General features: G+C 49.8%; 2 protein-coding genes across 2 annotated transcripts; both read left to right on the top strand.

Annotated features, from left to right (window-relative positions):
• The first annotated feature begins 183 nt into the window (after positions 1 to 183).
• LOC138824830 (methyl-CpG-binding domain protein 4-like) lies at positions 184 to 10,196 on the top strand. Its single transcript, XM_070019179.1, has 8 exons — positions 184 to 368; positions 777 to 992; positions 1,928 to 2,733; positions 4,871 to 4,945; positions 5,021 to 5,155; positions 6,249 to 6,398; positions 7,673 to 7,776; positions 8,592 to 10,196. Exons 1-8 carry the CDS (start codon positions 295 to 297, stop codon positions 8,667 to 8,669), a joined length of 1,638 nt encoding a protein of 545 aa, XP_069875280.1. The 5' UTR covers positions 184 to 294; the 3' UTR covers positions 8,670 to 10,196.
• On the top strand, positions 8,198 to 25,647 carry LOC138824829 (EF-hand calcium-binding domain-containing protein 12-like). Its single transcript, XM_070019178.1, has 9 exons — positions 8,198 to 8,380; positions 14,014 to 14,462; positions 16,210 to 16,395; positions 17,377 to 17,524; positions 18,775 to 18,971; positions 20,194 to 20,407; positions 22,032 to 22,185; positions 23,789 to 23,845; positions 25,182 to 25,647. The coding sequence occupies exons 1-9, from the start codon at positions 8,353 to 8,355 to the stop codon at positions 25,438 to 25,440; spliced, it is 1,692 nt and encodes a 563-aa protein (XP_069875279.1). The 5' UTR covers positions 8,198 to 8,352; the 3' UTR covers positions 25,441 to 25,647.
• Positions 25,648 to 26,595: the final 948 nt, after the last annotated feature.

Raw genomic sequence — 26,595 nt, 5'->3', positions numbered from 1 at the left:
GCGCGCTAAGGGGCCGAAGCACAAAAAGAGCAGGAGCCCAGAAGCTCATGCTCGATTGGTCGAGGAGGATGGATGGGCGGTGCAACTTCGCAAGGGAGGATCTGATTGGCAGAGCCGTGTAAACGCGGCTTTCGGAGGGGAGCCGCGGTGGTTCTGAGGGGCTCTTCCTGCCTTGGGGCTCAGGTCCGGCTTGGCGCTGTGAACCGGTGTCTTCGTCTAACTCTGCCGGCAGCGGGGCGCGGCGCCTCCCGGCCCCGTGCCGCAGCCGGACGCCACTCTACGGGCACCGCCGGGATGTCGCGTCGGAGCCCGGGGGTCGGCCGAGCCGCCCCGTCGGACCCCTGTGGGGACCGCCTCGGTGATCTCGGGCAAGTTCCTTCCCCTCCCGGGCCTCAGCTTCTCCCCTGTGCCGGGGAAGCGGGCGAGGCCGTGTGGGTCTGGAGGCCTGCGGGTTCTGTCCCCGGGAGCAGCCCTGGGGAGGGGCCGGGGGAGCAGGGGAAGGGGAGGGGGGAGGGGGCTGTGTCTGAGGGTCTGCCTGGATGGGGCGGGGTGGAGGTGGGGGGTCCCTGGGAAGACCAAGCTGATTGCCCTGATTGCTGTCAGAAGTTAGCCCTCCAAACTTCCTTTACGAAATGATATTGCCTCCTTTCTACAAACTTTAAAGCTCCCCCATCGTAATCGGAATATTCCCTTTGGTTCCTGCATTGTGCAGGATTGAAGCTGAATAAAATCAGAGAAAAAGAAATTATGAATGAGTTCGTCACTTGTTTTTCCAGTGAGGAAGTGGAATCGGGAAAAGTGGAAGGAGGTGAAATTCAAGTGACCATAAAGAGCAGCGGTGAGGGCAGCCCCACAGAAAACATCGCTGCCACTCGTTTTGGGGGTACCACAGTGACAGCCAGCCGTCTGTCTGTCCCTTGTGGATGGGAAAGAGTTGTGAAGCAAAGATTGTCTGGGAAAACAGCAGGAAGATTTGATGTATACTTTATCAGGTAAGCAAACAAGGTGGTAAGTAAAGCTAGTACCGGCAAATAATTATTTTCTAGACAGCTAGTAGGAAAGTATAGCAGGAATCTTGGCTTATTATCTTAATAACCATGGTGGAGCCAGGTGCCAGTGGCTCATTTGTAACCCTAGCTGCTCAGGAGGCTGAGATCATGATGCAAGTTCAAAGTCTTCCCAGGCAGGAGAGTCTATGAGATTCTTAACTCTAGTTAACCACCAAAAAGCTGGAAGTAGAGCAGTAGCTCAAGTGGTAGAGTGCCAGCCTTGAATGAAAAAGCTAAGAGATAGCACCCAGGCCTTGAGTTCAATCCCCAACACCATTACCAAAAACAACTAATCAGTGTTACTGGTTAGTTACAGTAATGGATCTAGGTTCAGTTACATACATTTTGATACTTTCAGTAGTGTGAATGATTAAAGGTACACTTGCCCTTTGATTGTATTTGTAAGTTTTATGCTATCATAGAGGAATCCATTTAAGAAGGCCTCTTACAGTTACTCAGGAGGCAGAGATTTGGAAGTTGGTGGTTCAAGGCCAGCCTAGAAAGTCTTAGGCCTTCATTTGCAGCAGTAAGTGCAATAAGCAGTAAGCACATCTATAATCCCAGATACACCAAAGGAGGGCCGTAGATAGGAGGATCAAAGTCCAATGCCAGTGCAAGGCAAAAATGAGACCTTATTCCAAATATATCTAATGCAAAAAAGTACTAAGGTGTGGCTCACATGGTGTAGAGCCTGCCCAGCAAGCACAATGTCCTGAGTTCAAGTCCTAGTACCAGTAGGTAAATGCTTTTTTTAATCACTTTTTAAACGTCCAAATGGCAAACATCTGTAGCAACCTGTGGAAATTATTAGTTAGAAATTTGAAATGTGGATCCATTCTTTTTTAAAGTCTCACATTTTCTTTAACATCATTTTTCAGCCCACAAGGACAGAAGTTCCGATCCAGAAAGTCACTTGCTAATTACCTTCACAAAAATGGAGAGACTTCTCTTAAACCAGAAGCTTTTGATTTTACTGTACTGTCTAAAAGAGTCATCAAGTCAGAACATAAAGACTTCAGCCTTGCAGCTCTGACTGCCCAGCTACAAAAGGAAAGTGATGCTTCAAACCAGAACCTCAGGACACGAAGCAGGAGGAAAAGAAATGCTTCTTGTGCTGGTTCAGAGTTGCAAGGTAGCAGAACACTATCAACCTCTAACCCCATCCCTTTGCTCTTGAAAGAAAATGAAGTTGTTCATGAGGTTAAGGTCAGGAAGTCCAAAAGAAAGGTGACTATGTTGAAAGAAATTCCAGTTAAGAAAACCAAAAAACAGCGCAGGAAGTGTCTGCCCGGTTCTGTTCAAAGTAAGAGAAAAACAGGATCTGTACCTAATCAAACAGGTGCTGAAAATGAGCCTGTTGCACAAGAAAGTCAACCTGACTGCATTTCAGACAGCAGAGCGAGCGACCAGCCCCTCAGTGTGACCAGTGAAGAAAGGAGCCTTGTAAAAGAGACATCTCTGAGTTCGGGATCAGATTCTCATTTTGAACAAATCACTTCTGGCATCACAAACCAATCATGTCCAACCGCAGAAGCAGATGACAAGACACGTGAAGAGATCAGAACAGAGGTAGCCGATGGGGACAGGAAGCATCATTTGCATACTGACGTTTTAAAATGTGGTTCTGAAATGTGCAACTGCTCTCAGGCCAAGAATGACTTTATTTCTGAGAAAATGTTCCAAGGTATTCTGAACATTTTGGCGCTGTTAAATGTGGGGGTTCACACTCCCAGGTCTTGGGTTTCATGCCTGTCCATGGTTATGGCAGATTCGTTCTCCCAGTTGATCCTAAAACTGTCTCTGATCATGGCACAGAGAGGCCCAGCTGGTCACTGTCAGGATCTGCCACTGTCTCCCTGGAGCAACAGCTGGGGCTTGCCTCAGGCCTCTCTCTCCCCAGCCTTTCCCCAGACAGCAATCTTAATGTATTAAGGGAAATTGAAAGGCTTCCCTTGTGAAAAATGTGGAGAAAGTTCTTTTTCTGTAGGACTGACCAAGAATAGTGTGTCTTCACACTCCTCCTGTTGCTTAGTCCTGACGTGTGACTTCATTTAATTTCGTATCTATCACAGTCATTTGTATCTTCTATTATCACATAATGCTTTGCTAACAGGCCTAAGAGCTCTAAATAATTCAAAGGAGTAATCATGTAGTTCATGTATTATTTGTAATATGCTCTTAATACAGATTCCAGGCTTAGCAATTTTGCCTTTATAATTCCTCAGTGAATAATTGATTTTAAAAAAAGGAGACCTTTTGGGCAGCTCTATATTAGTCATTCATTATGCCATTATGATATAATGAATAACTCTTATAAAGAATAGTAATTTTACTTAAAACCCTTTGGGGAAATTGCCTGGACAAAATTGGTAGAAACAGGAGGTTAGACTTAATTCCTGCGCTCAGTCTTACCCTAATTTTAAGACCTTTCTGTGCCTGGAATCTACCTTTAATAAAAAATGGCCACATGTCCCTAGCAAATGTATAAGAATTCTTCAAGTCTGTTCTAGGTTTTGGAACTTCTTAAAGAAAGCATTTATGTAGATTTATTGCTGATGTAATGGATGAATTAAATATTTAGAGCATCCTTTGGTGACTAAGATGGAAATACTCTGTTCATCCTGTACTTACAGAAGTCTAGTTCTCTGTGCAAGATGAAGTGCCCTGCCTATTTCTCACTCCCCCATTGGCCTCACCAGAAAGGGAGGCAGCGAGTGCTTAGTTACAGGAATCCATGGACCAGGATTCCAAGACCTTTGTTGGGCTTTACTTAAGCAAACTCGAATGGCAAATGGCACTGGCTATTAGGATTCTTGTACTCTCAACCCAGCATCATTTGGGGACATTGTTTAATTTCTGTCTTAGTTTCTCTGTAAAATGGAGGTAGTAACTCACTAGTCCCATTTTCACGTTAAGAATATTGTAAAGTGAAGCTGTGCATGGTGGAGCATGCCTGTAATCCCAGGATTTAGGGGACAAAGGCAGGAGAATCATGAATTCAGTGTAGCCTAGGCTACATTGCAAGACAGTGTCTCAAAAAAAAGAAAAAAAGTATTGTAAGATAAGAAGTGAAAATAGGGGCTGGGAAGGTGGCTCAGTGGTAGAGCGCTTGCCTTTCATGCATGAAGCCCTGGGTTCAATTCCTCAGCACCACATAAGCAAAAAGAAAAAAGCCGGAAGTGGCGCTGTGGCTCAAGTGGTAGAGTGCTAGCCTTGAGCTGAAGAGCTGAGGGACAACGCCCAGGCCCAGAGTCCAGGCCCCATGACTGGACCCAAAAAAAAAAAAAAAAAAAGTTAAAATAATGGCTTCACACTATATAAATGCAAGGTATTTTTAGCTGGCATTCAAATTCATAGCATGTGGCTGAAACAAGCACTAAATAGGACAACCAGAAAACGGGCTAAGTGACACTGCTTCCCTTCGTTCAGGGGGCGCTCCAGTCCAGAGCTTAGCTTTTGTTGCAGCTTCTGCTTTGTAACCATTACGTTGCTAAGTATTTACACATTCAGTGCAGAGATTTTGGAAAGTTTATAACATAAAAGTTACCACTCACCAACAACTATTATACTGCTTTGGTCTGTTTCATGTATATGCTATATGTGTGCATATACATACATAGATTTTTTTTTAACTTGGCCTCATATGTAGGATCTCTCTCCTCTTCCTTCCCACCCTCCCTTTCCTTTCTTCCTTTGCTTCCTTCCCTCTGTCTTTCTTGTCCTATGATGCCCAGCCTCCCAAGTGCTGGTCTTAAAAGCGTGTGCCATAACTACCACCATCACCGTAGATTCTGTAAACAGTGCTCACTCTTCCTTTTCAGAAAATGCCATCCCACGGGCACAAATAGAAAAAAGGAAAACAAGCCTGTATTTTTCCAGCAAGTATAACAAAGAAGGTAAGATCCCCAGAGAGAGCATGGGGCTGTCCTTGTCTTGGAAGTACACCTTTCTGATGCTGTGTATCCATTCAGCTCTCAGCCCCCCACGACGCAAAGCCTTTAAGAAATGGACTCCTCCTCGGTCACCTTTTAATCTTGTTCAAGAAACCCTTTTCCATGACCCATGGAAGCTCCTCATTGCGACTATATTTCTCAACCGCACATCAGGTTTGTGGATTATTTTCACTTGTGCCTTAGAGACTAGAGAGGAGAAAGAATCAGACTGAGTTGTTTTAGAGACCTGGGTTCAAGGTCTATTTCAAGTCTGTGATATTGGCTAAGCTTTCCTCTCAGCTCTCAAACTCTTCACCTATAAGAAAGGCTACATGCCAAGCGCTAGTGGCTCACGCCTGTCATCCTAGCTACTCAGGAGGCTGAGATCTGAGGATTGAGGTACAAAGCCAGCCCAGGCAAGAAAGTCTGTGAGACTCTTATTTCCAGTAAACTACCAAAAAAGCTGGAAGTGGAGCTGTGTCTCAAGTGGTACAGTGCTAGACAAAAGGCTATCCCAAGTCCTTATGATCATTAGGGGGCAGATTGACACTTTCTTCCTACTTGCAGACTAGTTTTGATAATCAGTGAAAATTAACATTCCTATGCCCCCTGTGAGCATTTCTTTTTCATTGTATATACCTTGTGTTCTGAGAGAGGACTGTGTATGGGTCAGTACTGGGACTTGCACTCCAGGCCTTGCATTCTCCTTTGCTCATGGCTGGTACTCTACTATTTGAACCATGTTTCTAGTTCCATATCTCATGTTCTAAATTACTAGTGACCTGATTATTTAAAGCTAATTCTGTGCAAGACCAGTTTTAGTGTAACTTGCCTATTAACCAGATGAATTTGCATTGCTGTTATTTGACTTTGAAAGTGCTGGTTCAAAGAAATGGTTTCTTGTCCATGATTGAACAAATAAAACTTCTTATGAAAAGTTCTAGATGAAGCTGGGCGCTGGTGGCTCACACCTGTAATCCTAGCTACTCAGGAGCTAAGATCTGAGGATTGAGGTTCAAAGCCAGCCCAGACAAAAAAGTCCCCATGAGACTCTTATCTTCAATTAACTACTCAAAAACTGGAAGTGGCGCTGTGGCTCAAGTGGTAGAAAGCTATCCTTGAGCACAAAGAGGTTCAGGAAGAGTGCCAGGCCATGAGTTCAAGCCCCACAACCGACAACAACAAAACAATGTTAGACAAGAAACTGCCTGAGCAGGAAACCAGCCCTCCTGGAGGCTGATAATAACAGGCTGTTTGCACTCCCCAGGCAAAATGGCAATTCCTGTGCTCTGGGAGTTTCTAGAGAAGTACCCCTCAGCTGATGTCGCAAGAGCTGCAGACTGGAGAGACGTGTCAGAACTTCTTCGGCCTCTCGGTCTCTACGATCTCCGTGCAAAAACCATTATCAAGTTCTCAGGTACGGTTCTCTGCTCCCAAAGGGGGAAAATGGTGCCTACTTAATGAAAGCCACATCTTTTTTTTTTTTTTTTTTAAGTTTTAGTAAGAATTTAGTTCAGGCTAGGAATGTAGCTTACTGGTAGAGTGCTTGCCTAGCATGCATGAGGCCCTGGGTTTTCTGGGGGGTTTTTTGTTTGTTTTTTGTTTTTTTGGGGTCCGGTCGTGGGGCCTGGACCTGGGCGCTGTCCCTCAGCTCTTCAGCTCAAGGCTAGCGCTCTACCACTTGAGCCACAGCGCCACTTCCGGCTTTTTTCTTTTTGCTTATGTGGTGCTGAGGAATCAAACCCAGGGCCTTAGGCATGCAAGGCAAGCACTCTACCACTGAGCCACCTTTCCAGCCTGAGGGCTTAGGTTTGATTTCCCAGTACCACATAAACAGAAAAAGCCTTAAGTAGAGCTGTGGCTCAAGTGGTAGAATGCTAGCCTTGAGCAAAAGCAGCTCAGGGACAGGGCCCAGGCCCTGAGTTCAAAAGCCCCAGGACTGACAAAGAGAAAAAAAAAAAATTTAGTATTAACGGACTTAGAGAGAAATAGAAAAGAGGAACATCACATTTTCAGCTCCCCATGCAGGAAATGGGAGTTAAAGACTCTGAGCCACACCTTAAATTTTTAATTCCTCTATGCTACATTAATAGAAATCATTCAGCTCAAGAAAGAAAGATATATTTTGTTTGTTTGTTTGCCAGTACTGGCGCTTGAACTCAGGGCCTGGGCACTATCCCATAGATTTTTTGATCAAGGATAGCACTCTACCTCTTGAGCTATACAGCTCCACTTCCAATTTTTTGGTGGGTAATTGGAAATGTTGGGGCTGACTTCCAACTGAGATCCTCAGCTCTCCTGAGTAGCTAGCATTACAGACTTGAGCACCAAAACCCTGCATGATGAAGGCATTTTTAAACTGTCTACCTACCTAATAGTAACTCCTTTATATGACTATCTAAAGAAAATAAAAATATATTTTAAAACAAAAGCTGTCTACTTGCCCCAAACCTCAATTTCCCATTGACACAGCTCTGGGTCTATTTAGGCAGAATTCAGAAGCCATTGCCTCTGTTCAGTTAGCACAAAGGGGTTAGGGAGAAGCAGGTGATGAGGGTGTTGTGAGTCTCAGCAGGAAGAACCATCGCTCGAGGGATGTTTGGAAGGCACCTGTCCTGCCCTGTCCTCTCCCCCTCCTGCCTCCACCACCCCCTGTTGAGAACCTCCCGTGCGTGGTGTTGTGTTCTTCAGATGAGTATCTGACAAAGCAGTGGAAGTATCCCATCGAGCTCCACGGCATCGGGAAATATGGCAATGACTCTTACCGGATCTTTTGTGTCAATGAGTGGAAGCAGGTAAGGCCCACCTCTAGCCCCTGACATATCCCACACATAGTCTGGGACAAACTAAGTCCACCACGACAGCTGAGACCACTTATTGAACACAAGTCTTGCCATCCCTGCTCTAGCAGCAGCCGGTGGTGTAGTGGATCCTCGGACACTCCCAGGTTCACAGAGACAATTTGCTGTGGTCTCAGACTGACCCTTAGCATTTGTCACCCGTGGCTCTGCTCCTGTCTTCCCCAGTCTCTAAGCCTGGAGTGGTTTTTCTCCTGTCAAAAGGACACCACGAAAGGGAAGCAGGCGTGTTTGAGCTTGTTGGGGTTTCTCCCAGCGTCTCACTCTGTGGTAGCACCACAGCTACCCATTCAGCTGTGTGTACCCAGCACACCCTGGGGCACCCTGCTGGCTAGCTGGCAGTTGGCAGGTAGCCTGGTACAAGGCCGTCAGCTTGTGACGGCCCTCAGCATTCAGCCATGCTCGGGCTGACCTGCCCCTGTTCCACCAGAGTAATCCATTGTGACTTAAGCAGCTCATTTAACCTCTTGGCCCAGAACCTTCTATAGAAAATGGAATGTTAAGGCTTAACTCATGTTCTCACCGTCCATTGCAGATCTGGGTCAGTTCTGAATTGAGGAGTATTTTGTAACTGTACAGGATTGCCTTCACGTAAAGTACAATTTTAAACACTGGTGAACACTGCTAGGTTGAAGGGTATTATATATTTCAGGTGTATAGTATAAAGTCCTGTTCCTCACCAAACTTTTAAAATGTATTTATGACTAATTTACATGAGGTCTCTGTCTTCTAATGTGTTCTGTTTCTTCCAGGTACACCCTGAAGACCACAAATTAAATAAATATCATGACTGGCTTTGGGAAAATCATGAAAAATTAAGTCTGTCTTGAGCCCTTTGAAGTCTTTTTAACTTGTCTTTTATGCATGGCTTTGTAGTTGTTTTTAAGAGCTCCAAGCTATTCAATGAGCTGTTTATCCAGACATACAGGTTCTAACGCTGTGTGTTTCCATGGGTGGATCTTTATTGCTGAAGATTCTAGAACATATTTTGAGATTTAAATTTTCTTTTGGCAACACTGGAGTTTGAGCTCAAGACCTCACCCTTGCTAGCTAGGCTGGCACTCATCCTTTGAGCCATGTCTTTAGCTGGGCTTTTTGTTGGTTATTTTGGAGATGGAGTCTAGTGAGAACTTTTCTGCCTGGGCTGGCCTCAAACCAAAATCCTCTGGATCCCCGCTTCCTTAGTAGCTAGGATACAGGTGTGAGATACCAGTGCCCAGCTCAAGATTCGTTTTTCATAAATTATTATGAAATAATAATTTTAAAACTAGAGGCTGGGAAGGTGGCTCAGTGGTAGAGTGCTTGCCTCGCATGCATGAGGGCCTGGGTTCGATTCCTCAGCACCACATAAGCAGAAAAAGCTGGAAGTGGCGCTGTGGCTCAAGTGGTAGAGTGCTTGCCTTGAGCTGAAGAGCTGAGAGACAGCACCCAGGCCCAGAGTTCAGGCCCCACGACCGACAAAAAAAATAATAATTTTGAAACTATATGACTTTTCTAGTAATGAAATGTGAACAGGGAAATGCTTTTATAAACTACCAGTAGTACAGAGTGAGTAAATGTCACCGCTGCTAGAAGACAGATCAGACTTTCTGTTCATAAACTATTACTTTATGTAATTGTTAAGTGAACAGTCAGAAAGTTTGCATTTTATTGTAGTTTCATAATATTATAGTTCAGATACGATACATTTATGCTAGACAGAAATCACTAAACAAAAAGATCCTAACTTATTAAGTTATGTGTTACCAATTGCCATTTTAAGGTGTTATTAGAAAATTAAATTATACCTTCTCCCCAAGGCAAACATCCACTCATAATGCCCAATCTCGTTTCCATTTAACAAAATATGTTCTAGAACATTCAGCATCAATGGTCCAGTGAGCACATTAAGAAAATATACCCTGGGGCTGGGAAGGTGGCTCAGTGGTAGAGCACTTGCCTTGCATGCCTGAGGCCCTGGGTTCGATTCCTCAGCACCACATAAACAAAAAGAAAAAAGCCAGAAGTGGCGCTGTGGCTCAAGTGGTAGAGCGCTAGCCTTGAGCTGAAGAGCTGAGGGACAGCGCCCAGGCCCAGAGTTCAGGCTCCACGACTGGACCCAAAAAAAAAAAAAAAAAAAAGAAAATATACCCTGGGCAGGGCTGGTTGGAAGGGAGGCTCAAGCAACAGAGCAGTTGCTTAGGAAGTACATGTTCAAATCCCAGTACCAATTCTAGTTGAACTAATTAGAATCCCTGTATCTAGAATGGTGGCTGGTTATGCTTAACATAGCTTTTAAAAACTGAAGCACAAAGTAATAAAAGGTTTTACAGTGTGATAGTGAACAATTAATAAAAAAAATATATACCTTACAAAAAGCTTACTTAAAAAATAGTATTTCTTTGGCATCATGTTTTCTTTTTTCTTTTTTTAATTTTGTTGGTGGTGGTGGTTGTGGTGCTTGAACTCAGGGCCTGGGCACTGTCCCTGAGCTGCTTTGGCTCAAGGCTAGCGCTTTACTACTAGAGCCGAAGCGCCACTTGCTAGCATCATGTATTCTTGATTCCACACCGGATCTTTAAATTGTAGATGTGACCCCAGCTTCTTCCTTGTGATAATGTGAATGTCTACTTATGGCTCCACTTGAGCTCAGCTATGCCCTTGACCTTGACTTCCTTGGTGAGATGCTTGTCTCATCTTCCAGTTAAAGAATAGGATCTTTTTTGTTTTATGCCATTTTATGACAGGTATCAGTACTAAAGCATTTACCTTAGAACAAGCTCCCCAAACAAAACAAAATTCTAAATTAATTGTCCTAATTTCTAATTACCATTGTAAGGCTTAACTTGGAAACTAAGTTGACTGAATAAAGGAAAAATGAATCAGTTGTTTGGGAAATTGCCTTTTCGTAGATTGGTATTTGAACAGAACCAGATGCAGTATGATGCAGGCTAGTTAGTTCCCTTTGGTGAGCAAGTGTCAGTTTGGGAGGAGGGAGGGATTTAGATCGGAAAACAGGAACACTGGCCCCCGCCTCCCCTCCCCAGACAAACGCTGGCTTTGTAATAACCCCTCACATTTTCATCTAGTGCAGAGCCCTGTGCTGGGGAGGGGTACAAAGATGAGCACCTCCTGGAAGAGAGAATGGCACACAAGTGACAAGCGAAGTAAAAAGGGTGAGGTGTCAGGAAGCACCCACCGTGCATGGCAGCTGTAAAAGCTCAGAGGCTCTCTGAAGCCCTGGCCAATACAGGTTGGACACTAAGAATCTGATATAAATGATCGTTGGATGGCAGGACCCCCCTCCATCAAGAGTGGGGACGTGGGGGGTGCGGGGGGGCAGAGCAGTGCAGGTCTCAACCCGGCTGCTTAGGTTCCAGGCCTGGCCCTTCCCCCTCTGCCGCAGGTGAGGATGCGTGACCTGCATCGGTTCCCTCATCTCCAGATGGAATAGCGTAGCCTGGCTAACATCGCCATTCTAAGTTCCTACGCAGCAGTGCTGAAATAATGCCTGCCTTCAAGATATGTTAAGGTGGCTCCAGGGCACCGTGTGGTGGCCTCAAGTTGTTACTGCATCTTACTAAAGGGGCAACTGCGGAAGTGGTGCTGTGGCTCAAGTGGTAAAGTGCTAGCTTTGAGCTGAAGAGTTGAGGGACAGCGCCCAGGCCAGAGTTCAAGACCCACGACCAACAAAAAAAAGGGGGGGGTAACTGCTGGGCTGGGAAGGTGGCTCAGTGGTAGAGCGCTTGCCTCACATGCCTGAGGCCCTGGGTTCGATTCCTCAGCACCACATAAGCAGGAAAAAAAAGCCGGAAGTGGCACTGTGGCTCAAGTGATAGAGTGCTAGCCTTGAGCTGAAGAGCTGAGGGACAGCGCCCAGGCCCAGAGTTCAGGCCCCATGACCGGACCCCCCCCCAAAAAAAGGGGGGGTAACTGCTTTGTGAGGTTTTTGTGTTTTGTTGGTTTTGGGGGTTTGTTTTTTGTTGTCATTTCTTGAGGCAGTCTTGCCATGTAGCCCAGGCTGGCCTAGAACTCAACGTCCTCCTGCTTCAGCCTCTTGAATGCTAGGATTGTAGTCCTGTGCTCTGTACTACCTGTGTATCTGTGCGTGTGTGTGTGTGTGTGTGTGCGTGCGTGTGCGTGTGTGCGTGTGTGCGCATGCGCATATGCACGTGCTGTTACTGAAACTTGAGCTCAGGGCCTTGTGCTCTTATTTGGCTTTTTCACTCCAATTTAAATGCTCTACCACTTGAGCCACTCCTCCCCTTCTGATGTTTTTCTGGTTACTTGGAAATAAGAGTCTCACAAACTTTTCTGTCCCAGTTGGCTTCAAACCACAGTCCTCAGAACTGAGCCTGCATAGGCTCGACTACAGGTGTGAGTGACACCTGGGTGCGTAACTTTAGTGAGATGAGATTCACAAATCATAAAATTCAACATTTTAGAGCCAGGGAGTAGCTCAGTGGTAGAGCACTTGCCCAGCCTGCACAAAGCTGGGGTTCCATCCCCAGCAATTCAGGGTTTTTTGTGCATGTACATCGTTGTGCAACCATTACCACTGATTCCTGATCATACCTATCAGCCCCCAAAGAAACCCCAGGCCTGCCAGCAGTTCATCGTAACCCACTGTACCCATTCATCCTACCTTGGTAATCTTTCTGTGTGTAGATTTGCCTGTTCTGGGCACTTTGTAGAAATAGAACCAATCACATGTAGCTGCCTTTAGTTTCTTGAGCAGCATGTAGCTGCTCTAGTTTCTTCCATTTTGCATGCACATTGTCACAGGTATCGTGAGAATAGACCGTGTTCTCTTCCTTGATGGACATCTCAAGAGTTTATTAATGCACTGGTTCTTGGGTACTGAAATTCTCTTGTCAGATGGGACAAAGCATACTAAATGCCCTACCTCTATTTGTGACTTGCTTGCCTTCTTAAAACCCTCTTGTGTGTGCAGGGCCTGTTCTTTGGATGAGAAAGCTGAGGCCTAATGATTGGTTGATGTGCTGAGATCTTACAGTTTATGGGGGGGAAATGGGATTGGTCAGTCCATCGATTGACTGATTGCTTTTATTTCCAATTTGGGACCCCTGGGCATGAATGTGTGGACAAAAAGCAAAGTGTCTGGGATCCTGGTCCCCCCTGCCAGCCCTTCCCTCTATCCCCACCTCCTCCCAGCACGTGGCTGCGCTCAGCCAATCATCCTGGTGTCCATAGCCATGGCCACAGATCGCTTTGCTCTGCAAGTTAAGTGCCTAAAGCAAAGCTTGGAGCTACGTGTCACAGATGCTCCCATGTGTGTTGCACACACACACACACACACACACACACACACACACACACACACACACACACACACACACACACACACACACACACACACACACACACACACACACACACACACACTTCCAGAACCCGGCCACGGACCATGCCTGTGAAATGACTGCAGTCTGCCCTTGGTTCTGCTGGACAGGTTGAGGGCAACGCCTGCCAGGCACCAAGCTGCAGAAGGAGAAATTGGGGATCACACTGCACATCTCCCCTGGGGTGAGGGCAGGTGATGCACCTTTGGAGGAGTGGGCCTGGTTGCTATCTTGGAGCTCCTGTGCCTGGAGCCCTCCGCTCCACTCTGCCACTTTCTCCAAACATGAGTGGGCTCCACACTGAAGACACATGGGAACTTGAGTCTCCAAGTTTCTGTCGGCAGTCTGCCAGGTGCCAGGGACTTGGCAAAGTGCTCCAGCTTCAGAGGTGAATCCCTTTGACTCTGTCACTGTCAAAGGGATAATAACAGAATAAGAAATGGTGAGTGGCATCTGGGGGTCCTGCTTTTGTGAATCCTAGCTGCTAGGAGGTAGGAGGCAGGAGCATCAGTGATTAAGACCAATCAGCTCTCAACCACTGTCTCGGCACCGTGGGGGAAGCTATCGTAACCACAATGGAATGTGAAAATAGGAGGCGTGAGGTCCAGGCTGGCCCTGGGCAGCTGGCCCTGGAGGCTGGAGGTGAAGGGGATTCCACGTGAGAAAGTGCGTGAAGCCCTCAGCTTGGCACACGTGGGTACAGGTCCCGCAATGACGTGATGTTCCTCGTTTCATTACTGCCAGTTCATCATGGAGCCTCACATCAGATGCTAAGACATCTTTCCTTCCTGACTTTCCAGTCCTCTTCACTACCTCTCCCTCTTCTCCCCAGGGTTCTACCAGCCCGATGCTTTGGAAGACGAGGATGAGTCTCGCAAGAGCCCCACCTTCAACCCTGAGCGGGTCACTGCGCACTGCTTCCAGCAGTTCAAGCGGAAGGACTTCCACCTGCCACGGAGCCGCCGGAGGATCATCATCCTGCCGCCCAAGAAAGGCTGGACGCCCAGCGGTCCCCCGGCCCAGCCCTCCTCTCCCCCACAGCCCCTCTCCAGCTACAAAACCTTGGAACCTGAAGATATCCAGGAGCAGCCAGTGGACAGGGCGACCTGGCTCAGCCAGAGGTTGAAGCTACGGAAACAGCTGGAGTCGATGGGCAACGTGAAGCGGTGGTTGGATGGAAAGGCTGAGGTCACGCCTTCAGAGAGCAAGATCTTACAGGACATCCAGGAGCTGCGCAACGCCCGGATCATGAGACACTTGAACCGCCTCAGGACCGCCATGGTGAGCAGCCCTGCTGGCCGGATGAAGATGCTCAAAGTCTTGGGGGTCTGTTGTCCCTCGGGTGACACAGGACAGGGCTGGTCTACCCATTTCACAGAAGGAACGATAGGAGTCTCTGGCCTAGCTGTGTGTCTGAAGACTTGGGCTAGACAGGAAAAGCAGATTCCAAGCCAGGTCACCCACATGGCTATTCTGGAGACCCCAAGGCCTCCCCTAGGTGCACAGCGGGGGCGGGGGTGGGGGAGGGGGAGGGGGAATCCTCAGGCAGACTCAGAGTCAGCACCAGCTCCTTTGCCTCGGCCACATTTCCTTGCTGTACAAAATACTTGAAACTCCCGGTACAGGTCAAGCTGGGATAAGAGGTCAAATGACTTATTTAAACACATTTATGATCTCTGGGCTTCAGCTTCCTCACCTATAAAATGAGGAGAAGACAGGTGTATTTTTTTAGTGTATGTCTGTAGTACTCGCTACTCAAGAGGCTGAGTAGGGAGGGTCCTGAGCTCCAGGATAGCAGTATAGAAGATCCTGTCTTAAAAACAGATAAATAAGCCAGGGGCTGGTGGCTAGCTACTCAGGAGGCTGATATCTGAGGATCGTGGTTCAAAGCCAGCCCCAGCAGTAAAGTCCATGAGACTCTTATCTCCAATGAACCACCTGAAAACCGGAAGTGGCACTGTGGCTCAAGTGGTAGAGTGCTGGCCTTGGGCAAAAGAGCTCAGGGCCAGTGCCCAGGCCAACAAAAATAAATAAATACTAAAACTAATACTAAAGTAAACTAATCATTGTGCCTTTCTCCTGGGGTCACTGTGATGTTGAGATAAATTACACCAAGTGCCTTGGCTAGTGCTGAGCATATGGGAAATATTCATACAGTGACCAACATTTTTACCATTATTACAGTCTCACTGGTGCCCAGAACCCTTCAGACCAGTACCCTGTCATCCTTGCCAAAACCCCACAGCACATTGTCTATGGGCTTGGCCAGAAGCCCAGCCCTACTACTGTGTGTTCCGTGACCTTAGGCAGGTGGCTTCACCTTTCTGTCCCTGATTCTTCATGTATAAGTAGACCAGCCCTTATTTCCCAGCATCCTTTATTCTAGCAGCCAACAATTCCTGTGTCCCTGCCCAGGGCCTGGGGCCTTGAGCAGTATAAGGACAGGAGATGGGAAGTGTGGCCACAGAAGACACGATCTTACACATGGGGTTCGTGCAGAAGCAGGGGGCAGACACATCAGAATGTGACAGGAAGGTTTCCTGCAGGCCCCGCACAGAGGCAGATCCCATCCACGGGGGCACAGAGCAGCAGCACGCTGCGGGCAGGGAGGCCTGGGTAAACTTCCAGTCTACACCATGGCCGGGAAGCATTCAGAATTGGAGGCTGAGTTGGGCCCAGGTAAGTACGAAAAAGGAAAGGACATCAGTCAGGAAGTCCAGGAGGAGCAGAGGCCAAGAGACAGCTCTGCCTGGCGCCAGCAGGGGTGCACATTTGGATTACGGAAGGACACACTGAGGTTTCGGCCTCAGCATCTGAGCCTCTCGCTTCTGAAGAGAGAAACCAAGGCCAGAAGCAGCGACTTCTTGAGTTGTGCAGCAAAAGCCAGTTGTCTCCACCCATCGGGTGCACTCTGCCTTCAGCCTGGCGTTCCCTTCACAGCCGCCCTGCTGCTCTCCAACGCTGAAAGGCTGCCACCTACTGGCTGCCTGCCTTGACTTCCTCCCTACTCCCCTTTCTCCTCTTCCAGAAAAGACCTATGCGAGTCGCGCACCACCCAGTGCCCAAGCTCCGGCTGCCCAAGCCCTCCTCCCTGTCGGTCCTGTACTCCTTCCTGCGCAATCACAAGATCAAGATTGGGGAGATATTTGAGAACTCGGACCACAGCGAGAGCCGGAAGATCTCCAGGGAGGAGTTCATTATGACGCTGAAGGCAGTAAGCTCCCTTCCCAGGTTCTGATCCACTAAAAGACAGACACGGGGATCAGGCCATCCGCTTTACATCAGTAGAGACAGACGAGAAGTAGTAGGGTAAGGACCATGGTCAAACCAGATCTTTAGCCCACGTCTGCATCATCTGACCTTAGAAGACCTGTAGGGCTGGGGTACAGTGCAGTAGTAGGCGGGGCCTGGCTCACATAGGCCCTGGGTTCCATGCTCAGAGCCGGGGAGCAGGGGAAAGGCTATACGAGTGGAAGGCCTGAAGAGCCAACCTCAAAACAACCCAGCTATGGAAAGAATCTTCAAAACTGAGCCCAGGCTGGGAATGTGGCTCGGTGGTAGAGTGCTTGCCTAGCATGCGTGAAACCCCAGAATCTATTCCTCGCTACTACATAAACAGAAAAAGCCATAAGCAGTGCTGTTGCTCAAGTGAGAGTGCTAGCTCAGGAACAATGCTCAGGTCCTGAGTTCAAGCCCAGGACTGGAAAAACAAAAAACACAAGAACTGACCCCATAGAGAGATGGGCTTTTAGTTCCACTTCTAGAGCCTTCTAGAGCTTCTCCAGCTGGCACTGGCATTTGAATCCTGTGTGAGCCTTCTCACTCAGTATCTCTGTGCAATGCCCAAGATGCTACATTTTCAATAAGCTCCTACTGGTACCAGGGGTACTGGTCCTATTTTACTGGTGAATTAATACTGACAATTGACTATAAGTAAATAAAAGTAAAAATGCAATCTGTCCAGGTACCAGCAGTTCATGCCTGTAATCCTAGCTACTTGGGAGGCTGAGATCTGAGGATTGCAGTTAGAAGCCAACCAGGGCAGGAAAGTCTGTGAGATTATTTCCAATTAACTACCAAGAAGCCAGGAGTGGGATGGGAACGCAGCTTGGTGGTAGAGTGCTTGCCTAGCATGCATGAAGCCCCGTTTGGATGGGAGCTGGGCTGGCTATGGTGGCCTCTCTCCTCTCCTCAGATCGGTGTCGGCCTGAAGACCCAGGAGGTAGAAGACTTGGTAGTCTACCTCAGCTCTCTTGGGAAACAGAATGCCATCACCACAGACATCTTGAACAGCACCTACAGGCAGTGGCTCACAAGCCAGCCGAAGTTATTGAAGGCCCAGAGTGCGTGTTCTACCACCTAGGGCCTTGCCCCTGTGGCAGTCCTAAGTGTGTGCTCCTATTCTGGTTGGCTATCTGTTAGCCAACACTGGCTTTTCCAGACCCACAGATCAACTTAGAAGCAGATAGTTTCTCAAGGACTCAGCTACCCTTGTGTCCATGTAAAGGCAAATGAGAGCCGGGTCCCAGTGGCTCACGCCTATAATCCTAGCTACTCAGGTGGTGGAGACAGAGGATCATGGTTTCAAGCCAGCACTGGCAGAAAAGTCTGTGAGACTCCATCTCAATGGAAAAATGCTGGGTGTGGCTTATGTACCTGTTAGTCTAGGCATGTGCCTGGGCAGGAAGCAAGACACTATCTCAAGAATAACCAGGGCAAAAGAGGGTTGGAGATATGGATCAGAGGTAAGGGTGTCTATCTGGCAGACATGAAGATCTGAGTTCAAAACTCCAGTAAAATACACACACACACACACACACACACACACACACACACACACACACACACACACACAGAGCTAAACCAGGCATAGTAGCACACATCTATGATCCCAGTACTGGGGGGGCTGAAGGACTGCACACTGTGTACTTTGATCATTTGCATTCCCTAACCCCACCCTCTTCAACTTGCTTAAAAAAAATTTAAGTTTTTTTAACCATACTAGAGTTTGAACTCAAGTCAGGTGCTCTGCCACTAAGCCATGCCTACAGACCTGCTTTTTGCTGGTTTCAAGACAGGTCTTGCTTCCTGTCTGGACATCCCGTGGTAGCTAGGATGACAGGCACATGTTGTCAAACCCAGCTCCTTCCCATTGTGATGGCCTCTCTAACCACGATAGCTTAGGAAGACAGGCACGTACCACTGCATCCAGCTATAAATAGAGAAAGGATATAAACTTTTCTACCCAAGCTAGCCTCCAACCGCAGTCCTCCCTTTTTTCAGCCTCCAAATTTGTTAGGATTTCCAGGGTGGCTGTAGTAGGGTCTAAGTGTTCCCACCTGCCTGTCCTTGCCGGCATTTGTCCTTGATGTCTCGCAGATTTGGATTTCATCTTAGCTCCACCGAAGGTGGGAAGGTGGAGGCAATCTGGCCAACATTTGGCCAAGGTTCTATTTGCCACTTAGTGGAGGCTGAGAATGGCAGCTGGGGTCGTGGGGATGGAGGGCAGCGCTCGGGGCCCCCTCAGAACCAGCTGGGTAGCGTGGGCTCACTGTGGCCAGGCGCCCTCCCTCACTCCTCCCTCTAACTCTAGTTCTGGACTTGCCTGTGTGCAAAGCTTCCCCAAAGAGGCCTGCCAAGAAGTCCGTGATGGTCTCACACCATGAGCCCCCTAAGATGGACCTGCTGCAGGTGCCCAAGATTGACACAAGGGTGGAGTTCCGGCCTCTGACGCTGGAGGAGATGGAGGACGTGGGCAAGCGCTACCGGGAGCGGAGGCGGCGCCGAAAGGTACCTCAGCCTGCGGGGGAGGGGGGGATGGCGATGGCGGGGCGGGGGTGTGTGTGTGGCAGAAGACAGGGAATTCCCTCTGCCACTCTTGTCACTGCCCGCGGGGACCAGGGCTAGCTCCCCATCACAGCCCCAGTGGAAGGGCCTGGCTTCAGAATCCAAGGAATTTGTGACCAAAGTGAATCCAGAGGTTTCAGACCCCACACCCAAAGTCCAGCAGCTGGACGTGTCAGCCTGCCGCTTGTCCCTACGTGCCAAACGAGGGACATGGCGAAGGGCAGAGAAAGATTTATTGCCTCTCCTCCTCCCCGTGGGCATGCTGGAGGAACAGTCGTCAGCTCTCTTTGGAGTACAGACATTTGTTTTAGGTTACATGGGGAAAGCTGGGGCTAGGGGTGGGAAGGTACGTCACACAGTCCCCGCCTCTCCTGGGCCCAAGGTGACCGCGGAGTGGCCGCAGACACACACAGAATAGAGGGGGTGCGGTGTGTTTCTTCTATCTTGAGTTAGGGGTCAGTGCTCCTCAGCAGAAGCAGCTTTTAAGCACGTTACAGAAGAAAAGGCCAACCTCGAAAAGTAGTTCATCCAGTAAATAACGCCTGTAATCCTAGTGCCTGGGAAAAGATGAAAGAATCCAGCCAGGCACCCGAGCCTCCTGCCTACAAGCTTAGCTACTCAGGAGGCTGCAATCAGAGGATGAAGGTTCAAAACCAGCCTGGGCAGACAAGTCCAATAGGTTTATCTCCAATGAGCCAGCAAAAAGCTGGAGGTGGAGGTGTGGCTCAAGTGGTAGAGCACCAACCTTGAGTGAAAAGCTAAGGGACAGTGCCCTGGCCATGAGTTCAGCCCCACGACCAACAAAGAGAGAGAGAGAGAGAGAGAGAGAGAGAGACAGAGAGAGAGAGAGAGAGAGAGAGAGAGAGAGAGGGAGAGAGGGAGAGAGGGAGGGAGCCAGTGAGCATGAATACAAAGTCATTCCCAGCAGGACACCCTGGCGTGCGGCCCCTGCTGCACAATCGCATGCGCACACAGAGCACGGACGCGCACACGGCCACAGCACTGCCCATCTGAGGCGCCCTTTTAGGGTAACAGAAACCATTGACTGTGGGACCTGAGCTGTAGCCCCATTGTACCTGCTCTGCCCCAGCCCCTCCTGGCGCCTCTGGCAGCCAGGCGAAGTGATGGACTGATGGACAAGCCCCCCTTCCCCACGCTCCCCCAGATCCCCATCCCCTCCATCCAGTACTCGGAGTGCTGCCGCCTGGTGCGCTGCGGGAAGAAGCAGTTTGATGAGCACTGCCTGCCGTCCACCATATCCGGGGACATGAAGGAGTTCATCAGCAAGGCCCGCAGGGACGCCTTCCTTGTCTACCTGGAGTGCTGGAAGGAGTGCGAGGCCCACGGCCTCCCCCTGACGGAGGACATCCTCATGAGAGGTGAGCGCCTCCACTGGCCCTCAGCCAGGCTCCCCCAGACACGACAGACAGACAGACAGACAGACAGCCCAGACGCTGGGAGGATGGAGGGCAAGCGCAGCCTCCCCTCCCCCCTTCCTCCTCCTCCCCTCCTCCTCTCCCCTCTCCTCCTCCCCTCCTCCTCCTCCTTCTCTTCCCCCTCCTCCTCCTCCTCTTCCTCCTCCTCCTCCTCCTCTTCCCCCTCCTCCTCCTCCTCTTCCTCCTCCTCCTCTTCCTCCCCTCCTCCTCCTCCTCCTCTTCCCCCTCCTCCTCCTCCTCTTCCCCCTCCTCCTCCTCCTCTTCCCCCTCCTCCTCCTCCTCTTCCCCCTCCTCCTCCTCCTCTTCCTCCTCCTCCTCCTTCTCTTCCTCCTCTTCCCCCTCCTCCTCCTCCTCCTCCTGCTCCCTCCTCCTCCTCCTCCTCCTGCTCCCTCTTCTCTTCCTCCTCATCCTCTTCCCCCTCCTCCTCCTCCTCCTCCTGCTCCCTCTTCTCTTCCTTATCCTCTTCCTCCTCCTCCTTCTCCTCTTCTTCTTCCTTTTCCTTTGCCTCCTTCTTTTCCTTCTTCTTCCTTTTCTGAGGCTTCAACTCAGAGGCTGGGTGCTGTTCCTGAGCTTTTTCTCTCAAGGGTAGGCTAGCACATTCTATCACTTGAGACACAGCTCCACCTCCAGCTTGTTTGGTAGTTAATTGGAGGTAAGAGTCTCACAGACTCTCCTGTCCAGGCTGGCTCTGAACCAGAATCCTGAGATCTCAGCCTCCAGAGTCACTAGGATCACAGGCGTGAGCCACTGGTATCCAGACTCAATCATTTCTTTAAAAACATAAAAATTAATATCCCCCTTAGCTTGAGTTGGTTACTACTGATATTTTAATAAACATCTCCTCATAAATCTATTTTTTTTCTTTTTTATTTTCTTTTTTTTTTTTTTTTGTCGGTTATGGGGCTTAAACTGTGGGTCTGGGCGCTGTCCCTCAGCTCTTCAGCTCAAGGCGAGCGCTCTACCACTTGAGCTACAGCGCCACTTCCGGTTTTCTGGTGGTTTATATCTCCAATAAAGAGTTTCACGGACTTTCCTGCCTGGGCTGGCTTTGAACCGTGATCCTCAGATCTCAGCCTCCTGAGTAGCTAGGATGACAGACGTGAGCCACCGGTGCCGGGCACAAATCTATTTTTTGTATGTAAAATTACTTATTATTTTAACAATGTACATTAAATGTGTAAACATTTAAAAATCAGGCATGTCCCTCCCTGCCTTCACCTATACAGCCTCCTGTGCCCCACATAAGCAATAGTATCAAAACTTGGAGCACAGCCAGGCGCTGGTGGCGCACACCTGTAACCCTAGCTATCTCAGGATCACTGTTCAAAGCCAGCTTGTGCAGGAAAGTCCATGAGACTCTTATCTCCAGTTATCTAGCAAAAAGCCAGAAGTGAAGGTGTGGCTCAAGGGATAGAGTGCCAGCCTTGAGTGAAAAAGCCAAGTGAGAATGTGAGGCCCTGATTCAAACCCCAGCGCTGGGCTGGCACACATGTGCTCGGCACGTGCGCGCTCAAAGCCTTGAGATCTTGGGTAACAAGTGTGCTGGTTTCTCTCCTGCCACTCCCAGCGCTGCTGTACCCCGGAGACAAGATCGTTTACCAGGATGAGCAAGTGATCCCCATCCGGCAGCCTGGAGGATACTACAAAGACTGGCTCCTCCACCCTCTGAGTGCGGCTGTCCTCAAGGCCCAGAACCTCTGCAAGGCCAAGAGGATGGACAAGCTGAGTTTCTGGGCTGCGGGCTCCCCGCCCCTGGCCTCCCCGCCCCTGGCCTCCCCGCCCCTGGCCTCCCCGCCCCTGGCCTCCCCGCCCGCCCCTCGCTGTCCCTTCCGGCTGCAGACACTGACACTGGCAGCCACTGGGTGTCGCGTGTTTCCCGGCCTGCCGCTTTGGATCGGCTGGTCGCTAGTGTCACCTTGGATGCCGGCCTTAGGACCAGGCATACCCCGGGTGACCACACCCTGCACCTCCGCAGGCCCCAGTGAGCGCCATCCTGAGGCCCCCACAGGGGCGCTGCGGAGGACAGCGGGGCCGTCCTGCCTCTGCTGGAGGAAACACTGCCCTGGGCCTTCCCCTGACCCTTGGCCAACCCAAGTCTTCTTTAAAAACTGTGGCCCCCTGTGGTGTGGCAGGCCTGCACCTGCGGGCAGAGTGACTGCTGACTGTGGATGGGAGGCCAAGGTGGCGGCTGGGTGGAGGGAAGCCCCGGGCCTGCCCAGCGCTTGCGACCACTGCCAGCTGCCCGGGGCGGTGTGGCAGAAGGCTCTGTGGAGACAGACAAGCCTTTTGCTTAACGCACCTCATACCCGCCGCCGCCGCCGCTGCCGTGAGCTCGGTGTCTTCATGGATGCGGGTTCCTCACGCGCGTGCGCAGTGGGGTGGAGCACAGACAGCACTGGTCAGGTCAGGGAGTGCGTCCATGGGGCTACTCTGCCCTGGTCCTCAGTGGGCCAGACCTGCTGCCAGTGCCGGCTGTGAAGACCTGAGCTTCAGTGCCAGCCGGCAAGCAGTTAGCACAGAGCCTTTCAGGTCACCTGATGACTGTCTTCCATCCCGAGGGGGTCTGGCACTAATTCCTGAGCTCTGTGAACCCAGGAAGTGGTTAGGGACCTGGGAAAGGGATCTTTGCCTGCGCTTGGCCAGCTGTAGCTCCAAGGGGGAAAGGTCTCCTCGCTCTAGGAAGGACATTGGCTCTCTCTGGCTACCTAAGATTAAGTGGGAGATCCTAAGGCTGTGCTACTCTGGGCAGCTCAGGGATTAGAGCACATGTTTAGTGTGAGTTCCATCCCATGCATCAAAACAGAGCTAAAGAAACACCCCAGAGGGGCTGGGAAGGTGGCTCAGTGGTAGAGCGCTTGCCTAGCATGCATGAAGCCCTGGGTTCCATTCCTCAGCACCACCTAAACAGAAAAAGCCAAAGTGGTGCTATGTCTCAAGGGGTAGAGCACTAGCCTTGAGCTGAAGAGCTTAGGGACAGCGCCTAGGCTCAGAGTTCAGAAAGAGAAAAGAAAGAAAGAAGACTCAGAAACACTCCGGCTCTGTGCTGGTGGCTGGCTACTTCACGGGGTGAGGCTTGGAAGCCAGCGGGGGTGGGGGAGACGTTCCTCAGACCTATCTCCAATTACCTAGCTAGAAGCTGAGGCTGGAAATGTGGCTCAAGTGGTAGAGTGCTAGCTGTAAGCAGAAATCTGAACCAATCAACCAAAGCTTTGACTTCAAGCCCCCCCCACAATAATGAAAAGAAACCAGTCTCCTATTACCTCCAGTTTCCATTAGCCTAGATTTCCCCCTCTAACAAAATGTCCTCTTTCTCTTCTCCATTAGGAAAACACCAAAAACGATGAAGAAAATGGGCTTCAAAGAGTTTGAAGACTTTGCGGGGTTTGTAGCATCTCACCCCATTGGGAAGGAGGCAGGAGGGCAGGCTGGCCTCACTCCAGCTCCAGGGAGGTTCTGTGGGGGCTCCTAGCCCAGCCCCCAGCCAGCACCCAGAGGCCGGCACCAGGCAGGCGCTGCTTGTATGATTCCCAGGAGTGAGATCATGTGACCTCTCAGCATCCCATTTTCCAGAAGTGAAACTGGCAAATGGCCAGCCAGCGAGGCTGGGTCCAGAGGCTAGACTCCACACAGCACAAGAAAATGCTTCTAGAGTTTGGGAGTGGTCAAATCCGAGTTACTCGGAAGGCAGAGATGGAAAGACCCAAGTTCAAGGCTAGCCTAGACAAAAAGTTGGAAAGATCCAGTGGGCTTAGGTCAAGGTTTGAAGCCAGCCAAGGCAACAAAGTATATGAGACTTTTCTCCAATTCACCAACAAAATACCAGACTGGAGGTATAGCTCAAGTGGCAGAGTCCAGACATGAGCAAAACAGCCAAGAGGGCCGGGTGCAGTGGCTCCCGCCTGTAATCCTTGCTACTCAAGAGGAGGAGGTCTAAGGATTGCAGTTCAAAGCCAGCCCAGCCAAGGAAGTCCTTAAGACTCTTTTCTCCAGTTAACCACCAGAAGACTGGAAGTGGAGCTGTGGCTCAAAGTGGAAAGAGTTCAGGGACAGCACTCAGGCCCTGAGTTCAAACTGACAATAAAAGAAGGGGGAAAAAAGCCAAGTGAGAACTCCAGGCCCTGAGACCAAACTCTGGTACACACACACACACACACACACACACACACACACACACACACACACAGAGCTGGGCAGAATGGTGGACACCTGGCATTCTAACTATAGCAGGAAGTGTGACTAAGAAAAGTCTTAGTTTAGGCTAGCTCAGACAAAAAAAATCAAGAACCTATCTCAAAAAATAACCAGAGCAAAGGCTAGGAAGGTGGCTCAGTGGTAGAGTGCTTGCCTTGCATGTATGAGGCCCTGGGTTTGAATTCTCAGCACCACATAAACAGAAAAGGCTAGAAGTGGCGCTGTGGCTCAAGTGGTAGAGGAGCTGAAGGACAGTGCCCAAGCCCAGAGTTCAAGTCCCACAACTGACAACAACAACAACAACAACAATAACTCCAGAGTCCTGAGTTCAAACTCCAGAGCACACTGAGGCAGGCCGTGGGTTTGGGCATTGGAGGCTACTTCTGGGGGTCACACCTGCCCTCACCTGCATCCCCAGGGCCACAGCAGCCTCTCCAGACCTCGGGTCCTCATCAGCGGCCCACTGATCAGCACACAGGGCCCCAGCTGATGTGACCCATCTTCCCTGTGTCTTCTCTCTTTCCAGGAAATTAAAGAAGAGGACCAACCGTCATCAGCTCACCCACCCCAATTCCTTTTGGCCTGGTCATCTGCTAGATAAGCTTCGCCTCTACCTGCCGCTTATGGCCAAGGAAGATGGAAGGCTGGCGATCTTCAGCTGTGTCCAAGAAAAACGTCCCACTTACCCTGCCAGCCACCACTCTGACCGCTGGTGGCCGCTGAAGGACAGAAATTACATTACCTATGGCCATCATGACGCTACGAAGGTATATTTCATCAACTAGAGAGGCTGCTGTACCCCGCCATCCAGGCCAGAGGTGGGGTACCCTGCCCCATAATGCTAGACCCATGAGTCAAAGAGTCAGACCACAGAAGTTGTTTTGTGGTTGCTCTGGGGCCAGCTCCCCCTGAGCACCTCCAAAGTGTCTCGATAGATCCAGGGAAGGACACACAGGTTTTCATGGTTTCCCTCTCCTTTCATAATAAACTATGGTGGCATTTTTCTTTTGTGGCTGGTGCGCTGTCTTCCTCGGGGCTCTGGCTGGGGAGCATCGGGGCCTCCTGAACCTATGGAGCTTCAGCAGGCGGTGGCCGGGGACACTGGCAGGGAGTCCTGGGCCCTCCTCTGTAGAATGAGTTGGCATGAGCTCCTTATCCCTGATGACTGAGCCAGGGAGTTACCGCTCTCAAATCTCTTGGGTCTTTAGGAAATGAAGTCAGGATCTCAGGTTCCTAAGCCTTGACTCCGTCAAAACCTTTCCCTTGACAGCATCTTGTGGGTTGCCATTAACAACAGGCTTCCAGACTCCATGTCCCATTCTTGAAGTAGAGGGTAGTCCCAGACCTGACAGAGTTCAGGTCCCAACCCTTCCGCTTGCCAGCGACACCACCTCAAGCCCAAGTCTCCATATGCAGTGGCCAGTAGGCACCGCCCTCCTCTCTCCTCACATCCCACTCACACATGAAATGTGTTTTCTTTAACATAGTCTAGTCAGCTTCCAGAACATAGTAATCATCTGGGCGAGTGGGCAAAGGTCAGAGAGAGAAAGAGAGCTGTAGCTCCTCAAGGGATGAATGAAATTTAAGACAGCACAGTTTGTGCTTTCAGTCAAGCTAGTCACGAATAGCTTGAATAGCTGAATGCTTGGCTCCTTCTCCAGCCCTCCTTTTCTGGTCTCATGACCATTCTGCTAAACTGCCTAGTTTAAAACTTATTCTTGCCAGGCACAGGTGGCTCACGCCTGTTATCCAAGCTACTCAGGAGCCTGAGATCTGAGAATTGTATTTTGAAACCAGCCCAGTCTACAAGTCTGGCACAACCTGGCTGCCACTTCACAGTAGTTCAGGAAAGACAGCGCTGGGCGCTGAGCGGCACTTCTTGGTGGAGGCAGAAGGTGGGGGGCTCAAGTGTCAGAGGCTTGACAAGTGTACAGGCCCTG

The sequence above is a fragment of the Dipodomys merriami genome, unplaced genomic scaffold (genome assembly GCF_024711535.1).
Source record: "Dipodomys merriami isolate MVZ:Mamm:240054 unplaced genomic scaffold, mDipMer1.0.p SCAF_13, whole genome shotgun sequence".
In the NCBI taxonomy this organism is placed as follows: domain Eukaryota; kingdom Metazoa; phylum Chordata; class Mammalia; order Rodentia; family Heteromyidae; genus Dipodomys; species Dipodomys merriami.
This window is presented reverse-complemented; position numbering and strand designations above follow the sequence as displayed.